Source organism: Mytilus edulis, chromosome 14 (assembly GCF_963676685.1).
Source record: "Mytilus edulis chromosome 14, xbMytEdul2.2, whole genome shotgun sequence".
Classification (NCBI taxonomy): domain Eukaryota; kingdom Metazoa; phylum Mollusca; class Bivalvia; order Mytilida; family Mytilidae; genus Mytilus; species Mytilus edulis.
Window position 1 is genome coordinate 59713583 of NC_092357.1, and position 22280 is coordinate 59735862.

The 22280-nt window shown below is 32.4% G+C and overlaps 1 protein-coding gene across 2 annotated transcripts; it reads right to left on the reverse strand.

The window, feature by feature from the left end:
• Window positions 1-1441: 1441 nt before the first annotated feature.
• Window positions 1442-20598, reverse strand: LOC139503062 (ras-related protein Rab-5B-like). 2 transcript variants are annotated; one of them, XM_071292737.1, is made up of 6 exons: window positions 20538-20598; window positions 11397-11498; window positions 10574-10725; window positions 5501-5626; window positions 4030-4123; window positions 1442-3299 (listed from the first exon to the last, which is right to left on the reverse strand). In XM_071292737.1, exons 2-6 carry the CDS (start codon window positions 11449-11451, stop codon window positions 3199-3201), a joined length of 528 nt encoding a protein of 175 aa, XP_071148838.1. In that variant the 5' UTR covers window positions 11452-11498; window positions 20538-20598; the 3' UTR covers window positions 1442-3198. The 2 variants fall into 2 exon arrangements, with proteins under 2 accessions (XP_071148838.1, XP_071148837.1); XM_071292736.1 differs by having other exon boundaries at window positions 11289-11498.
• Between the last annotated feature and the right edge of the window lie 1682 nt (window positions 20599-22280).

A 22280-nucleotide genomic window follows, 5' to 3' on the forward strand; every position in this document is an offset into this window, starting at 1 on the left:
TAAATGTACAGGAAATGACTACTAGTATTGTATATAAAAATTCAAACGAGAAATCTATAAACGGCCTGATTTATGTAGAAATAAATAGGGAATGTGTTCATGGCCTGGACACAGATGATGCCCCCGTTGGCATTTATAATGTTAAAGGACATAACTCAAGAACTGTAAAAGTGACGCTACCAAAATTCAAACTTGATTTGCGTATACTTTTCATAACATTTGGTGGAAGCAAACTTAAGTTAGAGAAGGGAATTATCTCTATAGAACGGTAAAAGTGCATGACGCCACCAACATTCAAACTTGATCTGTTTTTTTGTGGTCATAAGCATTGTGTATAGGTTGCATAGCATTCGGTTGAGAAAAACTGAAGTGAGAGAATGGAAATGAAAAGTTTAGCAATTTTTCCATTTGTGAAGGGACACAACTAAAGAACGGTAAAAGTGACACCACTAAAAAAAATTAATCTGTGTTTTGTGGTATTAAGCATGCGTTGTTTGTAAGTTTCATAACGTTTGGTTAAGGCAAATTTAAATTCGTTATGGAATAACCGTTTCATAGATGGTATTGGATATGTTCCTTACATGGTTACTACAATCCCCTTCTCTTTTCATGTATGTGACCTACCGAATTATTTACTGGGTTTGTAATACTATGAGCAACACGACGGGTGTCACATGTTGAGCAGGGTCTGCTTACCCTTCCGGAGCACATGAGATCACCCCAAGTTTCAGTGGGGTTCTTGTTGCTTAGTCTTAGGTTTTCTTTGTTGTGTCATGTGTATTATTATTTGTCTGTTTTTCTTTTTCATATTTAGCCATGGCGTTGTCAGTTTATTTTCGATCTATGAGTTTGACAGTGTCCCTCTGGTATCTTACTCCCTCCCTTGCTAATCACCCCTGCAGTACTTTAAGTAAGCTTCAACTATTTTTATCACAACAACTGATCTTTAAAGACAAATTTATAAACTTGTAAGTAAGCTTCAACTTATTTGTATTGCCCCACTGTAGAGGAGGTAGCATAAAGTTTAACTCTTATCCTTCTTTAAGTCCGTCCGTTCGTACATCAAAGACTATGTGTCCGTTCTCTAACTTTAGTTCACAGCTAGGCACTTGTTTCTATCCATTGGAAGCCCGTTGATAGTGGAGCTTCCAATGTATAGAAACAAGTGCCTGTGCTTTAGTTTGCTTCAACCAAATGTTATGAAACTTATACACAATACTTATAACCACAAAATACAGAATTTTAGCGGTGTCTCTTTTACTGTTCTAGAGTTATACCTGTTTACAAATGGAAATGTTTTTCTTATCTGTTCTCTTACTTTTATCGTTCTTCAGTTATGTCCCTTTATAACTTAATATGATATGCAATTAGGGGCATCATCTGTGTCCCATGGACAGATTCCCCATTTATTTATCACAACTGATCTTTAAAGACAAACAGCTAATGTTTCTATAGTCTCTTTATTACACAGGCATATAAATTATTATCACAATTGTTGAAATTCTACAGAAAAAAAATTGCAATTAAATCATTGTGGTAAATATGTTATCTTGATTCTCTTCTAATGGAAATCATATACACTACAACCCAAGTGGATCATGTTCTTTCTACCTAACACAGTGGAGTAAACACACTAACAATAATCTAAACGTTTTCTAAATATTGTAAACAGTCATTTAACATGTTTAAAGAAGAAAAAATTCTACATACGATATTTTTAAATTTTAGTGTGTAAGTAAAATTAAATAAAAGCAAACATCAATAGAAATGTATGTGATTTTTTTCAGAGATAAAATGCGATCGATAACCAATGGCTTTAATAAATACTAAATTAAAATGCTCTATTACCTATTTGCACTTTGGAGTGTATTTGATGTTGGCTAAACTACATTAGCCCCCATTCCTAGTCCTACCCTACCCTTTCTTTCTATAAAATCACACGAAATGACTTTAAGAAGTCTACCTATATTTTTTTCTTTCCAAGACCTTTTAACCTGAAAAAAATGTATGTCATTTATTAAATTACAATTCTTGACAATAACTTTAGCTATATGTTTATGTTTAGAAAGGGACAAAAAAGATTTTGGCAATTTATTTATATTTTTCACAAATTTTGTTCCATTCCTTTTAAAATTTCTTTTCGCAAAACAAAATTGTTAGACATGTATATGCATTATTTGTTTATCTGTGGTTTAATTTTTGCTCATCTCAAAGACTGAAATTAACTTATTGTATGTTATGACGTCATTTTGTCTATACATTTTGTGAGTACGTGTAAATAAACTCATCGTAGGTACCAGGATTGAAATTTTATATTTACACCAGAGGCGCGTTTCGTATTCAGGAAAAAAAAATGGATAATATTTCATAAATATGAGTAAATCAACATTTATTTCAACTTATTAAATCAAATGTAACTTATTTAATAATTGAAGCGTTTATAGTCTGTTCAATCCTTTAAAATTGGACCAAGATCAATCTTTATCAGATTCTAATATTTTGGCTCGGTCACGTAGACCATTTTCAAAAAAAATTTGCGTTTGATTAAATGCATGTAGTCTGCAGAAATATAATCTTGATCTTGAAAATGTTTTGTGACAAAAAAGTCATGTCCAATATAATCTTGATCTTAAAAATTATTGGTATCAAGTTCCATATAATCTTGAACTTTATAATTTTTGGTAGCATGTCCAATGTAATCTTGAACTTTATAATATTGGTATCATGTCCAATATAATCTTGAACTTTATAATTTTTGGTATAATGTCAAATACAAGATGACGTATTTACCTTAAAATTTGTACTAATCAATATAAAAAAAAATTACTTTGTCACTTGGAACAATTTTCATTCTGATTATATAAATAACATGCATACAGAGATAATTTCTGAGTCTGAATGCAGAACACATACAGATTTGAATCATGGTAAAACAACACATCTTACCACTACTCTTTTAGATAGTGTTTAAAATGTATACAGATATAAAATGTAGCATATAAATAAATGAATTATTCTCAGATAGGAAATTCACTACAGATCCAGATAAAACCAGTATATTCAAGATGGTCGTAGAATGATCCTAAAATTTCTAGCCTAACCCACTCCATTTTTGTATCCACATTAAGATATATGCTCTAAACATTAAAATGAGTAAAACATGTACGAATCACATTTTCTAAAAACAACCAAACATTGTTATTGTTGCTTGCACATATTGCAACATCCACCGCGTTCTTCTGACTTCTCAAGTGTTTGTTGACCTGCTCCACCTAACCCGTTTTCAAGCAATTTCTTTGCTACATTAAAAAAAAGATTGTCTTTTAAATTATTTATTTATCGAAATTAAAGTAAAGTTTTGTAATCCACACGATAATTGTTCTAGACTATACCAAAAAAAAAAGTCAAAAATGACCGTTTCAGAACATAACTCATCATGGATAGTTTCATTGTTTGTACCCCAAGATGATAATAACGCCACGTCATTGGTTTAATTTAGATTCATTGTTTATGACATTTTAACCAACCAGGACATTTCTGGTGTATACTTTTGAAAATATTACCCAAGATGCATTAGATTCTGAAACGGTGTATATTGTTGAAAATATTACCCAAGATGCATTAGATAGGATCCGTAGTTTATATAAACTTAAAAGACCAATGAGACTGTTTATAAAGATTGCTGGCATCTCTTGTCTAAAAATAAAGTCTACTAGGAAACAGGGACGAAAGATACCAGAGGGACAGTCAAACTCGTAAATAGAAAATAAACTGACAACGCCATGGCTAAAAATGAAAAAAGACAAACAGACAAACAATAGCACACATGACACAACATAGAAATAAAGAATAAGCAACACAAACACCACCAAAAACTAGGGGTGATATAAGGTGATCTGGAAGGGGTAAGCAGATCCTGCTCCACATGTAGCAAACGTCGTGTTGCTCGTGTCATAACAATATATAGAAAATACTTTGATCGGATTTACTGAGTATCAGCTATTTATCAACCCCACAGTTCTTTCTTACCTATTGCCAAAAATATTTCATTTACATTCATGGCTGTCTTAGCTGATGTTTCCATAAATAATAAACCGTTTTCTTCAGCATACGCTTGTGCTTTCTAAAAATCAAAAATCAAATTACTTTTAAACAAGAAATGGTCCATAGTCTATGGTATTCCAAATAATTATGACGTCTTGCAAGGCTATTATATATTTTTTCTTTGAGGTCTTGTATCGTCGCGAGAAGGCGTGAAAGCAAAATTTTTAATTAGCCTTCTAAGACGTCATAATTATTCAGACTAAGTCCATTGATGCTCCACTTGCACTATCATTTTCTATGTTCAGTGAACCATCAAATTGGGATTAAAACTCTAACTTGACATGCATTATCATTGATATGGTTTTATTGATAAATCAACTGTTTACAAAATTTATAGAATTTTTTAAAAACTAAGGCTTTTCTACCTCAGACATAGATTACCTTAGCTGTATTTGGCATAACTTTTAGGAATTTTGGTCCTGAATGCTCTTCAACTTCGTAGTTTATTTGGCCTATTTAACTTTTTTGGATTCGAGCGTCACTTATGAGTCTTGTGCAGACGAAACGCGCGTATGGCGTAGATTTGAAGTTTTAGTCCTGGTATCTATGATAAGTTTATTTGCCATTTAAGGTGGTACCTAACACTACAGGGAGATAACTCTGTAAAATCAGCTGAACGTTTTAATTACGTTGTGTTGTTAAGGGAATATTAAGCTTCTCAATGATCAAAATAAGTGTTTGTCAAACTGCTATATAACCAGTGTGATTTTTCTGATAAAACGGTTGGTTCAAATTTTTTGAAATTCTTATAATTTTGTTAAAGGGTCAAAGTAAATACTTTGTCAAAATTTTCAGAAAATTAAACGAGCCAAATTAATTTTAGTTAAAGTGTTGGGTACCACCTTAAATTAGGAGGCTGACTAAAATATTATGCCTTTTGGTGGGGCATACAAACAATTCTCTTTCATGAAACCTATGTCTCGCACAAATCTTACTTGATAAAGATATAAACTGCTAAAATTAAGAGCTTTTACATTATTCTATAGACACTTATTTATTGTTTAAGACTTTTTTTACATCTAGATGCCATTTGACATTTGTTGTTGTTGGATTGCTGTCTCATCATGGATACACATATCAGTGTCTGTCAGTTGAGAATTGAATATTTCTCAATATTTTAATTATAGGATTAGACATTCTTTTTATTACATTGACCAAAGACTATTGAATGGAAATGAAGTAGAAAATCACTATGAATATCTTTTTCTATGCATTCTTATTTATTTTGATACACCATTGTTGTATGACATCAGCGGAGTGACGTTATCCGATATTTAGTTTTGTGCTTATCGGCCCTCAAATTCTCAAAGATCATGATGATTATTACATTTTAATTAATGAATCTTATATACAAACTATGAAAGTTATTTCAGTGAAATAAGTAGAGAGTACTCACATCAAATTCTACCATTCTTTTGTTGGCCAAATCTGACTTGTTTCCTGCTAAAGCAATAACAATGTTTGGACTAGTTTGCCGGCTCTTTAACATATCTACCCATTCCCTGACCCTAGAAAATGTGTTCTGGAAAAAGAAATAGTACACGGTTTTAATAATCCAAGACAGTACTGCGACCTTTAGAGGTTTGTAGAACTAGATATTTATTAAATGAATAGACAATTTTAGTCCTATATTCTTCATCGAGAAAAATCGTCAATTATGTGTGCCTTAATGACGTCATTTACCAAATAGAGGGGATCGACGGTATTCATACACTATTAACATTCATCAAGAGTCTTAGTGGTCTTCATTGTGCAGGATAAATTAAGAAATAGATCTTTCATGTCGTGCTCTATGTGTAGCCATTTATATTTGTAAACATTTAATACCTCGATAGCGCTCGGTATTAAGATATTATCAAATATAATGCCTACCAATGTTAAAATGAGCATAGAGCATAGAATGTTCTTATTAATTTCCTACACAAACAAAAATTTCTATTTTGATATCTGACGTTGTTCGAAGAACGTTGCAATTTCAATTGTGACGTCAATCACGTGCAGCTAATGTTCTAATTAGAACATGGCTTTGTTTCCAAAGCTAACGAAGAACGTAATATTAGAACTAGAAATAATGTTTGTTCCGTAGGTTCTTATTCGTCACAACTCGGCCGACTCCGTACCTTTATATAAAGGATAGAAAGAGTAGCGGATTCGCCCGAGGTTTGCACCGTAGGTTCTTAATAACAATTTCCCAATTATGACAGCAGTGCTGATTGTCATTTATACGAAATACTTTGCAGCATAATTTGTGCAATATAGCATCATACTTTTCAAACCACTTTCTGAACATGGAAACGGGAAACAGAAGTGACCATGCCCCTAAACACACGAATACTGTTTATTAAAACCAAAGTATTTGAAGAAATGGTAAAAGTTGTCTATTAGGAACAATCTATAAACTATCTATTCACATATACACAAAATGTCAATAAAACATGTTTAAAATAAAACAAGTGAAATTAAATAATAAATATACATTGAGCAATGTTGAGATGATGTAAAGACGATATTTTACATGTTACGAGAAATGAAACAAATGCATAAAAGAACAGGTTCTAATGTTCCTCCAATATCATGACTATATTTTTTAGCTATTTTTTTTTTAATAAAAATCCTTCATGTTCTTCATCAGGAAAAATCGTCAATTATGTGTGCCTTTATGACGTCATTTACCAAAAAGAGGGGATCGCCGGTATTATGTTGTTGTCCATTCGTTTGATGTGTTTTATGATTTGATTTTGCCATTTTATTAGGGACTTTTCATTGTGACTTTTCCTCGGAGTTCAGTATTTTTGTGATTTAACTTTTTACAGAAATCTAGGTGTCAGATACATGTATCAGTTTTTAATACATTTTTTTTTATTTCCCAGAAGCATAACTTAAATAAAAAAAAATGTTGTCATTGCTGATTATCTAATTCTACCAAGACCTTGGTCTTTTTTTTTTATGAAATACGCATAAAATTCCAACAAGAAATGCTGTCATGAGGGTGCTTTTCAAATACATTGTAAATGAAATTTCAAAGGGAATTTTTCCTTTTACAATTATTTATCAGAAAACCTAAGCCGTATTAGGTACAACTTTTTGGAATTTTTGGTCCTCGATACTTGTTTGGCTTACACATTTCTTTTTATCTAAGCGTCACTGGTCAGTTTTGTGTGGACGAAACGCACGTCTGGCGTATTATATTGTAAACCTGGTACCTTTTGATAGCTATTACGCGTGTTTTTCTGTGTCCTATATGTTCTCCCATTTATTTGTTGTGTAGTCCTGTCATGTAATGTTGTCATTTTAATGTTATATTTAACATTACTATTAAAGCGGGAGGTTTGGCTAGCCACAAAACCAAGTTCAACCCACCATTTTTGTCATAAAATTTCCTGCACCAAGTCAGGAAAGCGTCCATTTCTATATTATAGCTCTTTTTCTATGTGTGTTACATTTTATTGTTGTGTTTCTGTTGTGTCGTAGCTGTGTCTCTTATATTTGATGTGTCTCCTTCAGTTTTAGTTTACAATCCGGATTTGTTTTTTTTCTCAATCGATTTATGAATTTAGAACAGCGGTATACTGCTGTTGTCTTTATTTACAATTATTTATCAGGTATATTTTCTAAAACTGTCTAAGACAATACTGATATAATTTTTGACATAAATATTTCTTTACTTCTACAAAAATAATGGACTTATGGGCATTAACAATTTGATTGTCCATAGACATTTCAAAACACATAACTTCTGAAAAGTAGCATTGATTTTCTATGTCCCCTATAGCTACACCTTGTTTCTAATAAAAGCAAATACAGTGAAACCTGTTTAAACCGAACTTCTTTGGGACTTAAGATTTTGTTCGGTTTTAGCCGATGTTCGGTTTTATCAGGTTCACAACGCATTCAATTTGATACGACGGTGCTTAAGAACATGTTTGGTTTATACAGGTTTTCGGTTTATGCAGGATTTGGTGTAGCCAGGTTTACCTGTATTGAAAGAAACATGTTTCATGTCAATAGGTTCAATAATCTGAATAGCCATTCGTACCCTTATCATTTATGTTCATGTGAATGTCTAATATCCATCAGTTCAAAAGTTTACTAAATTCTTATATCGCCTCAATGACACTTATATAAGCTTATGCATACTGAACCTTTCCTTATAGTTGTCAAATGTACCAGGATTATTATTTAATACGTCAGGCGCGCGTTTCGTCTTCGTAAGACTAATCAGTGACGCTCACATTAAACTAGAGGCTCTAAAGAGCCTGTGTCGCTCACCTTGGTCTATGTGAATATTAAACAATGGACACAGATGGATTCATGACAAAATTGTGTTTTGGTGATTGTGATGTGTTTGTAGATCTTACTTTACTAAACATTCTTGCTGCTTACAATTATCTCTATCTATAATAGTACTTTCTGTGGAAAATGTTATTGAAAATCTTCAAATTTTAAGAAAATTGTTAAAAATTGACTATGAAGGGCAATAACTCCTTAGGGGGTCAATTGACTATTTTGGTCATACTGACTTATTTTTAGTTCTTACTTTGCTGTACATTATTGCTGTTTACAGTTTATCTCTATCTATAATAATATTCAAGATAATAACAAAAAAACAGCAAAATTTCCTCAAAATTACCAATTCAGGGGCAGCAACCTTACAACCGATTATCCGATTCATCTGATAATTCCAGGGCAGATAGATCATGACCTGTTCAACAATTTTACTTCCTATCAGATTTGCTCTTAATGCTTTGGTTTTTGAGTTATAAGCCAAAAACTGCATTTTACACCCATGTTCTATTTTTAGCCATGGCGGCCATCTTGGTTTGTTGGCCGAGTTACCGGACACATTTTTTTAACTAGATACCCCAATGATGATTATGGCTAAGTTTGGTTAAATTTGGCCCAGTAGTTTCAGAGGAGAAGATTTTTCTAAAAGATTACTAAGATTTACGAAAAATAATTAAAAATTAACTCCTAAAGTGGTCAACTGACCATTTTGATCATGTTGACTTATTTGTAGATCTTACTTTGCTGAACATTATTGCTGTTTACTGTTTATCTCTATCTATAATAATATTCAAGATAATAACCAAAAACAGCAAAATTTCCTTAAAATTACCATTTCAGGGGCAGCAACCCAACAACATAATGTCCGATTCATCTGAAAATTTCAGGGCAGATAGATGTTGACCTGATCAACAATTTTATCCTGTCAGATTTGCTCTAAATGCTTTGGTTTTTGAGTTATAAGCCAAAAACTGCATTTTACCCCTATGTTCTATTTTTAGCCATGGCGGCCATCTTGGTTGGTTGGCCGGGTCACTGGACACATTTTTTAAACTAGATACCCCAATGATGATTATGGCCAAGTTTGGTTAAATTTAGCCTAGTAGTTTCAGAGGAGAAGATTTTTCTAAAAGATTACTAAGATTTACGAAAAATAATTAAAAATTGACTATAAAGGGCAATAACTCCTTAAGTGGTCAACTGACCATTTTGGTCATGTTGACTTATTTGTAGATCTTACTTTGCTGAATACTATTGCTGTTTACAGTTTATCTCTATCTATAATAATATTCAAGATAATAACCAAAAACAGCAAAATTTCCTTAAAATTACCATTTCAGGGGCAGCAGCCCAACAACGAAATGTCCGATTCATCTGAAAATTTCATGGCAGATAGATCTTGACCTGATGAACAATATTACCTCATGTCAGATTTGCTCAAAATGCTTTGGTTTTTGAGTTATAAGCCAAAAACTGCATTTTACCCCTATGTTCTATTTTTAGCCATGGCGGCCATCTTGGTTGGTTGGCCGGGTCACCGGACACATTTTTTAAACTAGATACCCCAATGATGAGTGTGGCCAAGTTTGGTTAAATTTGGCCCAGTAGTTTCAGAGGAGAAGATTTTTGTAAAAGTTAACGCAGGACGACGACGACGGACGACGGACGACGACGGACGCCGGACGCCAAGTGATGAGAAAAGCTCACTTGGCCTTTCGGCCAGGTGAGCTAAAAAGTTATAAAGCTAAATAAGTACAAAGTTGAAGAGCATTGAGAACTCAAAATTCCACAAAGGTTGTGCAAAAATATGGCTGGGGTAATCTATGCCTGGGATAACGCAAATCCTTAGTTTTTTCGAAAAATTTGAAAGGAAATTTATAAAAAAAAATGAACATATAATCGATATTCATGTCAACACATAAGTGCTGACTACTGGACTGGTGATACCCTCGAGGACGAAAATTTATGACCTTTTTGAAAGAATAGTAATTTGATAAAGTATGTAGAACATATACGGATGTCATAAAAAAAATATGCAAATGTCTATTCAGTACTAAAATGTCCTCAAAATCCAATATGAATTTAAATCTTGTTTCACTTGAGATTTCAAGTGTTTGGAACCTGCTTCCCCCAGTCATAAGAAATTATTTGAAGTTTCGTGCTAATTATAACAAACGTTGTTTACGCCAGCAGTGATGTCATAAACAACAATAGTGGCATGTGCGCCTCTGGTTTTATCTGCTACGCAACTGAAGTATCTACTTTGTCCAGATGTGTCCCAGATTACGAACTTTACTGTTGTGTCATCTAAACAGACGGAGTGCGTTACAAATCTATCTGAAAAAAACACAAAAATAATAAAATATAAAGTTAAAATTCAAGAAGTCCAACTTGTAAGCTTTATTAGGACTGATGATTATCTGTCATTGTCACACAATTGAATTCAACATATGGTGAAAGAATATATAATATATAAAGGCAGAAAATTGCTTTTAAAACAGTACAGATATATATCAATCAATTTATATATGTAATTAGCAACAGTAGTACACCGCTGTTCAAAATTTATAAATTCATAAATCGATTGAAAAAAAAACAGATCCGGGTTTCAAACTTAAACTGAGGAAAACGCATCAAATATAAGACGAATATAACAAACATCACAACAGAAACGCTAAAATGCAACACTCACAGAAACGCTAAAATGCAACACTCACAGAAACGCTAAAATGCAACACTCACAGAAACGCTAAAATGCAACACTCACAGAAACGAACTATAATATAACAAAAAATATTTTCATAATTATAAGAAATCCTATACATTAAATTGTGCACTCCAATTTTAAGGGGTTAAACTTTATTTTGAACAGAAATCTAAAAGTGTCAAAATTATATTACATCCCAATGTTGCTTCATAGTTTTCATGGAATTGTCCATTTATATATCGTAGAACAGAGCTAGATTTGCCTACACCACTTTGTCCTAGAAATATTAGTTTAAACTGACATATTTTGCCTTGCGCTTGCCCATTTGTTTTGTTTACACCAGGATGGTTTTCCATCCTATGGCTGTTCCCTCAGTCTGTCTTGTAATCGTTGTAAGTAACGTCTACAAAATAAAAAAATAGTTGATCAAAATTTCTAAATACTCCTTCAACGATTTGACTAAAATTAAAATTGAGAATGGTAATGTGTCAAAGAGACAACAAGTCTGCATTTTATGTGACAATCTTTCCGATCGAAGGTGTTAGAGGTCACATGTTAGTGTAGAAAGTCACTGCACTGTGTAACGCAATACCAACTGCATGTACTGATGTGATAGGCAATTGCAAGGTGTGTATTACATATATTCCTTTTGCATATTATGTGTCACAATCTGGCGGGGCAAGCATTTTTTTGTTGAAATATTTGGATGGGCAAGAACTTTTTTTTAAATATTTAGTGGATGGGCAAGAACGTATTTTATAGGAATTTTAATTAAGGAAAAAAAAGCTAGAATTTTATGTTCGAACTATCTTTTAAATTATTTTGACCTTATAGAATACCAAGTTGTTAAATGGTTTGGTGTATTGCTGTTAGATTTATGGATTTAATTAATAATTAATAGGTAAGAAAAAAACTTTTTTCAAATCAACAAGGATTTTAATAAAACTCTACAGCTATCTCATTTATATATTGATCTTTTAGAAAGCCAGGTCATTTTTATGGATTCTTTAAAAAGGTAAAAAAAAGTTCAAAATTTCAGTTTAGGCTAAATCCAGATAGTCATCTTTAAATATTTTTATAACTTTTTCAAATCAACATGGACTTTCATAAATCTTTACAGCTATTTCATTTATATATTGATCTTATAAAATACCAAGTTGTTTGGTAGTTTTGGTGTGTTGCTGTCATTCTGATGGATTTAATCAAAAGGTTTAAGGAAAAGCTAAAAATTTTAGTTTTAGGTTATTTCAAGAAAGTCATCTTTAATTTTTTTCAGAACTTTTTCAAACCAACTTGCATTTTCATAAAACGCTACTGCTATATTTTATATAGATCTTACTGAATGCAAGGCTGTTTAGTACTTTGTTTTTTTTGTTGTCATTTTTATGGACTTAGTTACGGATGTATTCTTCTGACTTTTGAGTTTGGTTTATTCTCGTTGAAATCTCGTTCTTGAATTATTTCCAAATCATGTGATACAAGTGGAAAATATCAATGAATTAAAAAAAAAATGTAATCAAATATAACTCTGTGAAAAAATTGTGTATTTACAATGAATGGTTTTTGAGTAATCCGGTTTTCAAATGTTACGACCAATCAAGTCAGTATTTTTAGCCCAAATTTTGCGAAAATGGGTGAGGGATACAAAAAATGATTTTACAAGAATCATGTACATCCCATATCATTTTGGGCGTTTCAAATTTCTTAGATATGTATTTTTTCAATCATTTATAACAAAAAAGTTGAAATACTACACATGTTCTAAAAACAGAGAAAAATCACAAAAATACAAAATTGACTGAAACTTTAATTTTAAACAAAAAAGCGTCGAAATATGATAAAACTTTCTTATGTTAACATCTACCTATAGTTTTTTTTAAAGAAAATTTATTCAGCTAGATTGGTTGACTTCATCTTTATAGAAAATATGAAAAAAAGTTTAATTGCGGAACTGTAATTTGTTTCACGATAATAGCCCAAAAATAGGTAAAAATCGATGAAAATGGGAAAATCATCAACACTGGGCATTTTCATAGGGCCGAAGCAAAAAAAGAAGTGCACCACCATATGATTTTTTCTTCACCAATTATTTTGTTACAGTTTTATAAACCCAAAAATCAGGTTAAGAAAAAAGTTTAATTCTAGAAATGTTTGGCTCCTCAGAGGTGTACACCCTTAATAGGCTAAAAAAAAAAGCTACAATTTTAAGTTTAGACTAAATTCAGATGGTCACCTTGAAATTTTTTTATAACTTTTTCAAATCAACTTAGATTTTCATATAACTGTACAGCTATCTCACTTATATATTGATCTTACTGAATGGCAGGTTGTTTGGTAGTTTGTTGTTGAGTTGTAAAATTTCAGGGAATGAATTAATAGGCGAAAAAGTCTGCATCAAAGTCAAAAACATGTCTGCCTATATTTGCTTAAAAAGACCATAATTTCTTTTTTGAAAAAGTAGAAGAGATAAAGGGACATTGATATGTGAACTATAACCATGCTCTGTTATTAGGACAATAATAAGTAATTCAGCATATGATATGTTAACTAGTCCAAGAGTTATTGTCCCTTAATCTAAATTATTTCCTTTATCTTAAATCAATATTGTATTTGAGGCTGCACATATAAAATCAAATCTGTACTTTTATATTTATACTGGTTTTAAAAAACAATAAAATGTATGATTCTGATACATACATAAATATATACATATATATGGAATTAACTAGCACATTTTAACCTTTGTATTAACACCAAAGTCTATTCTTTGATTTCAAGACATAAAACTTGAAAAACTTTAAAATAGAAAAAGAAGCTAAATCATTTTTAATTGTCTTATAGTTTTAAAGGGACAAGGACTTTTTTATAGATATTTTTAGGTGATTCGGAAGACGACAGAAAGATATTTCGGGCACAAAACAGATCGGAAAGGAAGACCAAAGCAGAGAGAGTGAAGAGGAGATCCCGCGCTGACCCTTATGTAAAACACGCGAGTTCCTGTGGTAGCAGAGATCGACAGACAGTATCAAGGAAGCATGGTGTTTGTTTCAATTGTTACAGGCTTGGTCATTGACAGAATGAGTGTACGTCCTGAAAAGAAACGTCCAAAGTTAAGTAAAAATTTTGATAACTGTTTTAATTTAGCTTGGGATTTAAGCTACAAATTTTAATCTAGAAGGGGGAGTCGTTTAGTGAATTCTGATCACTCACAAAGAGGTAAACGAAACAATGGTCAATCGTGTTAACGGCTCAGTCAGGTATGACGAGGTAAATGACCAGACGTCTGTTCATTTAAATTTACGGGTGAACGTTTTGACACCAGTAGGTAAATTAAATAAGGCAATACAAAAATGGAAGTGAGTACATTTTAAAAGTTATTGCAAGGTTATGGTATTCCATTTAAAAGTCTTCCAGACAGCTGTGTTCTCAGAAATAATAAATCATCTTGAGATAACTCTTTTTTGTAAATGGTGCAATTTCTAAATTATTAGATAAGAAGTGTATTTTAGAAGTACACGAACTAACCTTATGTACAGATCAACAAAAACTAGATTTGTTCTTGATTGCAGACACATCAATGAGTGCATACATCAGTTTAAATTTGAGTTTGAGAATGGATCAGTTGCAAAGCAACTATTTAATAAAGTAAATTATCTGTTTCGCTTTGATTTAAAAAGCGCCTATCATCACATAGAAATATTTTCAGATCACAAAAAGTATTTAGGTTTTATGTGGCATTTTGAAGGGACAACCAGATATTAAGTTATGTTCTTCCTTTTGGAATTGCTAGTGCTGGTCATATATTTACCAAATTTTCAAAAGAAGATGTTAAGTACTGGAGTAGTCAAGGTTTGAGAATCATAATGCATTTAGATGATGGTTTGGGCGGAGACAGTAATTTCGATTGCGCACACCCTGTTCGCACTTTTGTAAGACAATCTTTTTATACAGAGTTTCTTTTCTTAATAGCAAAAGAGACATGTATTTGGTTGCCTGTACAGAATATTACTGGGATATGTTTATTTTGGGAAAAACTTCCTTCGGTTATTGGCAAAACATTGAATAGTGTAGGTATAGGCAAGCTTTTGTATAGAGTGGGGTGCTCATTTTCGCCGGGGACACAATTTCGCCGTTTTAGGATTTTGAGGTGTAAAAACTTCAAAGGATGGCTGAAATGGAAGAAATGTACCCGTAAATTATATTTTTATAACAAATATAATATTTTTTTCAACTGAGACAAAATTGCGGCTCCTACCGAAAATGACCGAAAAACGGACAACGATTTTCGGACAATTTCCTGAATAAAAAACACGATTTCAAAGAAGTATTTCTAAGTAAATATTTGACTGAATGCCCTAATTTTGAATTCTTTATACCTTTGAAATGTCTGCTATTCATCTATAATGCAATTGATTTTTATCAAATTGTTAAAAGCTGCGGTTATTTGGTTTTAAATAGATGTGTAAAAACGGCGAATATGTGTCCCCCATTGACAAAACATCCGGAAATTTCAAACACCGTTTAATCTAACTTTTCAGATGATTTTCTTAAAACAAACCGGTTTTCAAGCTTAAGAATATTTTGCATTTGAAGTTATCTTCATATAGAAATATCAGTATACTTCAAAAACATTTAGACCTGAACATAAACTGTAGAAAACATGGAAAGATGTGGCGAAAATGAGCACCCCACTCTACTAGTATTGGTAGATTTGTGGCTGGTATTCTTCAACAAATAATATCAATGATGTAATGGAAACGTTCGTAGACTTAGAACTTTACAATTGTCTTATAATGCGAGCAAGTTGGAACTCACTTGTAGTGTTGAATTCTGTAGCTATCGAAGAGCTATAGTTTTGGTTTGTCAATAGAAAGGGTTTTAATCCACATGACTCAGATTTTTATGGCGTATTCTGACGCTTCAGGTGTCGGCTTCGGGGATTAGGTAGTCCCAGCTAATACAGAGTCTGTCTGTGACTCTGATTGTATTATGAAAATGACTGATTGTGGTCTAGAAGTTCCAAATACCAGTTTGATAACTGTGACTAGAAACTGGTCGGTATCTGAAAGTGTTAAAAGCTCTACATGGTGAGAGCTTGAAGCAGTAAGTAGAGATGTCAAAAGTTCTTTTACGATCCTGAAAAATCGCACAGTACAACTGAATACTGATAATAAAAACGTTACAAGCATAATAAAAATCGGTAGTAGAAAGTTTAAGCTTCATCGTATTACTTGTGATTTAAATGAATTGAGCACAGAATACTAGTACAATATAAGTATTAAGCACACAATGGGTCCTCGGGAACAAAACAAAACACCTGATAATTTAAGTAGATATTCAGATTGTGATGATTGGGGAATGAATGTTGAAGTGTTTGACATGCTTGATGAGCTTTGGGGAAAACATTTTTTTAGATAGATTTGCTACTGATAATAATAGTAAATGTTTTAGGTTTAATTTAAAATATTGGTACAAAGGTACTGAAACCAACTGGTTAGCACCACCACCAAATTGTGTATACAATGTCATTAGAAAAGTATGTGACGATAGATGTCAGAGTTCTCTTAATGTTCCATTTTGGAAATCAGCTCCATTCTGGGCATTATTAAAATTGAGAATGGAAATGGGGAATGTGTCAAAGAGACAACAAACCGACCATAGAACAGACAACAGCAGAAGATCAGCAATAGGTCTTTAATGTAGCGAAATATTCCCGCACCCGGAGGCGTCCTTCAGCTGGCCTCTAAACAAATATACTAGTTCAGTGATAATGAACGCCATACTAAACTCCGAATAGTACACAAGAAACTAAAATTAAAAATAGTACAAAGGCCAGAGGCTCCTGACTTGGGACAGGCGCAAAAATGCGGCGGGGTTAAACATGATTGTGAGATCTCAACATTCCCCTTATACCTCTAGCCAATGCAGAAAAGTAAACGCATAACAATACGCACATTAAAATTCAGTTCAAGAGAAGTCTGAAGATATAACTAAAGAAAATAAACAAAATGACAATAATACATAAATAACAACAGACTACTAGCAGATAACTGACATACCAGCTCCAGACTTCTATTAAACTGATTGAAAGACTATTTCTTCATCATATGAATATCAGGCACAATCCTTCCCGTTAGGGGTTTAGTATCATAAACTCATCATAGATACCAGGACTAAATTTAGTCTATACGCCAGACACGCGTTTCGTCTACAAAAGACTCACCAGTGACGCTCGAATCCGAAAAAGTTAAACGCCAAATAAAGTTCCATCATAACATATATATGAGAAGAACATAACCCATATCATGCCAATAACTGGTTTTTAAATAAATGTGTTTAGTTCCGATGCAAAGACCCTATAAGTGAACCAATATTAACGCCAAAATATGCAATCTTTAATGACCTGACAACAGTATCGTATCTATATCGCTTCTTTAATAAGTCTATTTTAAGGTTTTTTTTAGCTTTTGAGGTGAATACTGACATTTTTGTGCTTAATAAAGAATATTTCCATAAAAATTGTATGTGAAATACCTGAACGTATAAGAAGTCTATTTGAATTGTACTTTTGTTGAAAGTAAAAAAAGAGGGACATAAGATACCAGAGGGACACATGGACAGTCAAACTCATAAATCGAAAATAAACTGACAACTCCGTGGCTAAAAATGAAAAAGACAAACAGACAAACAATAGTACACATGACACAACATAGAAAACTAAAGAATAAACAACACAAACCCCAACAAAACCTAGGGGTGATCTCAGGTGCTCCGGAAGGGTAAGCAGATCCTGATCCACATGTGGCATCCGTCGTGTTGCGTAAGATGCGTTTTAATTGTAAGAGGGACAGGTTACAATGGTGTTTTTGGAGCATATCCTTTGAATTTCGCATTGTCTGCTCTTAAAATCAGATTTTGATTGAAGTATTTCTTTTGCACAAGAATAAAGCAAAATCAGTTTGTACGTGACGCTGTGACGCCGTGACGCCGTGGTACAGTGGAATTGATGAAACTCGTCTTTTATACAGTTCCGTTGGCAGCTTATCGAAACATTTATTGGAATCAAGAGACAGTACTGTGAAAAAATAGTACTATGGTTTTTTAAAGTGGGAAAAATTTGTTAATAAACATTGTCTTGTATTATTTTAATTTTAGTTTCTTGTGTACAATTTGGAAATTAGTATGGCGTTCATTATCACTGGACTAGTATATATTTGTTTAGGGGCCAGCTGAAGGACGCCTCCGGGTGCGGGAATTTCTCGCTACATTGAAGACCGGTTGGTGACCCTCTGCTGTTGTTTTTTTATTTGGTCGGGTTGTTGTCTCTTTGACACATTCCCCATTTCCATTCTCAATTTTATTGCTTAATTTCAATGTCTGCCTCGCCTTTACAGATGTATTGCTTTGTATTTGTCTAATTTGTTAGATTCCGGATCTACTTACAGTACGGTATCGTCTGCTGTTTATTCGATTAAGTGGGCACATGAAATTTGTGGTCAAATTGACCCTTCAAATAATTCTTTTGTTGAAAGTTAAATTTATTAGTTAAAAGAATTACTAGACCGGTTGTTAATAAGAAAGATACAGTCACTACTGATAATTCGGTTATGTTCTATGTTTCAATTTTCTACAGATTTACTAGTAGTTGGGGATCTTTTGATGATTTTCCTGGGTTTCGGTGGGTTTTTTTAACGTTGTAATGAGTAAGTCAGCTAAGATGTAACGATTTTATTGTTAACGATGAGCATTTAGTTATCAAAATTATGCAGAGTAAGACATCAGTACAGTTAAGGTGATGAAATTTTAATGTGTAAAGGTCATAATTTGGCTTGTCCTTATGCTATGTTTTTTTTTTTTTAGATATGTCAGTTTAGCCGAAATATCTTTGGATACTGATATCTTTTTTTTTCGACCGTTATATAGAAGTATAAAAAAAGTGTTTTAATTAGTATTTACAAACATCAAGCATTCTATATTTGGGACTGTACATCAAGCATTCTATATTTGGGACTGTACATCAAGCATTCTATATTTGGGACTGTACATCAAGCATTCTATATTTGGGACTGTACATCAAGCATTCTATATTTGGGACTGTACATCAAGCAACCAACCACCAAGATTCAAAGTATGTGTTGCAAATGATTATGTTTAAGATATAAACACCTGACATTGACCACAACCCAATGCTTATAAATGCCGGACTACTTAATCAATAGTTATAACACTGAGAAACTAGTCAAGTAAAAACTGGCAAGATAAAACTTAAAGTATAATATTTGTGAAATACCTTCATCTAAAATTTTAAACTTTAATAATCATATTGATGAAAAATTAATAAAGAGCTCTCGCAAGTTACAACAATTTTTATTGTGATATTCTTTTTTATGCCTCCCCCTACCCCCGGGTCGTAAAAGAGGTGGTATTAAAATTCGAGTAGCGTCACTTTTACCATTTTAGAGGTATGATCCTTTAAAATTGAAAAAAAAATACTCCGTAGCGAAGGAGGCATTAAGTTTTACCCTTTTCCGTTCGTACGTCCCCAAATTGGTTTCCGTTCTCCAACTATAGTTATCCTCAACCAAATGTTCATTCGTCTCAACTCGGCCGATTCCGTACCCTCATATGAGAGTAGCGGATTCTACCGAGGATTGCCGAATGCCAAATGTTATGAATCTTATACACAAGGGTTATAACCACAAAACACCGATAAACTTTGAATTTTGGTGGTGTCACTTTTACTGTTCTAGAGTTATGCCCCTTTACAAATTAAAAAGTTGCTGGTTTTTCGTTCCGTTCTCTAGCTTAAGTTTGCCTCAACCAAATGTTATGAAACGTATACATAAAGCCTCTTACCACAGAACACAGATCAAGTTTGGATTTTGGTGGCATCACTTTTACTGTTCTAGAGTTATGCCCTTTAAAAATTGAACAATTGCTTATCTTTTCATTTATATATCTTACTTTAGTTTTACTCAACCAAATGTTATGAATTGTATACACAATGCTTATTACCACAAAACACAAATCAAGTTTGAATTTTTATTGGCGTCACTTATACCGTTCTAGAGTTATGCCCCTTAAGAAATGAGAAATATTGCTGGATTTTTTGTTTCCGTTCTTTAGCTTAAATTTCCCTCAACCAAATGGTATGTAATGTATATATGTGACAGCGATATTTTCCTCTTTGTTTTATTTCGTAACAATTCAAACTGCTATAACCAGTGTAATTTTTCTGATAAATGGTTGGTTTAAATTTTTTGAAATTTTTACATTTTTGTCAAAGGATCAAAGCAAATATTTTGTCATATTTTGTCAAAATATTATGAAAATTAAACGAACATTACAATCTCAAACAATAAACAAAATAAAAACTAAAAGTATGTATACCTGATTGCTGAAATATATTATTACATGTATTTGCAAGATCATAATATTTTACCTTTCACAACTTTTATTTAAATGTGGACTTCTGGAATGGAGGTTGGTAGAGACTGATTCAGTTGTGACATGTACAGTAAATAAACACTGATAAATAAGTCTGATAACAGTTTGAAGTTTTAATGTTTGTTGATCTTATTACTATTATTAGGTGAAGATATGTTCTTATTTCAAAAAGAGGGACACTCAGCATATGTATGAAATTAAGATGTGCATAAAGTGATAACTACTTGCTAGAAACTGAATGTTTTTACCACAACTTTGTATGTTTTAATTTGGATACGGACATATAATATAAAAAAAATAACATGTCTTTTCAGGACTTCTAATTAAATGGTGTCACAGTAGCCCTAATGTGAACAGTTTTTCTTTATAGGAAGAGATCAACATTCTGAACAATTCAAGAGCTGATCATGTCAGATTTTCTACATCTACCATGTATTACGTTTTTATCAACCAATTTTTCTCTTTTTTACACTTTGATATTCCAATCGTATATATATACATTACACACCACTAGCTGAAACCAAAGAGGTTACATTTTTACCTACACAATATATAATAAAGGGCTGCGCTTTAGCGCATGATACGCCCGTTGCTCTTTTAACTTGTCTTTTATGCTTTAAATGAATTTATATGATAAACTAGAAATATATATACAAATCAAAAGGGATGTTACATTAATATATTCACCAAAGTTTCATAAAATCCCCCTTTTTTAAGTATAAAAATTCATTACTTAAAATTTATAAAAATGGAAAGGGAGCTTATGTCAATAGATATAAACAATTTATCAAAGTTGCATAAAATTTTGTGAAAGTGTTAGTTATTGTCCCAAAATTGGAAAATCCCCCCTTTTTTAAGCATAAAAATTCATAACACGGAAATGTAAAATCTGAAATTTATAAAAATTGAAAGGGAGCTTACATCAATAGATATAAACAATTCACCAAAGTTTCATGGACATTGGTGAAAGCCTTTTTGAGTTATTGTCCGAAGTGTTGAAAATCTCCCTTTTTTTTTATGAATAAAGCCCCATAAATCCAAAACTTAAAATCTGAAATTTATAAAAATTGAAAGGGAGCTTACATCAATAGATATAAACAATTCACCAAAGTTTCATGGACATTGGTGAAAGTCTTTTTGAGTTATTGTCCGAAGTGTTGAAAATCCGCCTTTTTTTTATGAATAAAGCCCCATAAATCCAAAACTTAAAATCTGAAATTTATAAAAATTGAAAGGGAGCTTACATCAATAGATATAAACAATTCACCAAAGTTTCATGGACATTGGTGAAAGCCTTTTTGAGTTATTGTTCGAAGTGTTGAAAATCACCCTTTTTTTTATGAATAAAGCCCCATAAATCCAAAACTTAAAATGTGAAATTTATAAAAATTGAAAGGGAGCTTACATCAATAGATATAAACAATTCATCAAAGTTTCATGGACATTGGTGAAAGCCTTTTTGAGTTATTGTCCGAAGTGTTGAAAATCCCCCCTTTTTTATGAATAAAGCCCAATAAATCCAAAACTTAAAATCTGACATTAAAAAAAAAACGAAAGGGAGCTTACGTCAATAGATATAAACAATTCACTTGAGTTTCATGGAAATTGGTGAAAGTGTTTTTGAGTTATTGTCCGAAGTGTGGACGACGGACGGACAGACGCACGGACGGACGGACAGACAACGGTATACCATAATACGTCCCGTCTAAAAGACGACGGGCGTATAAAAAGGTATACA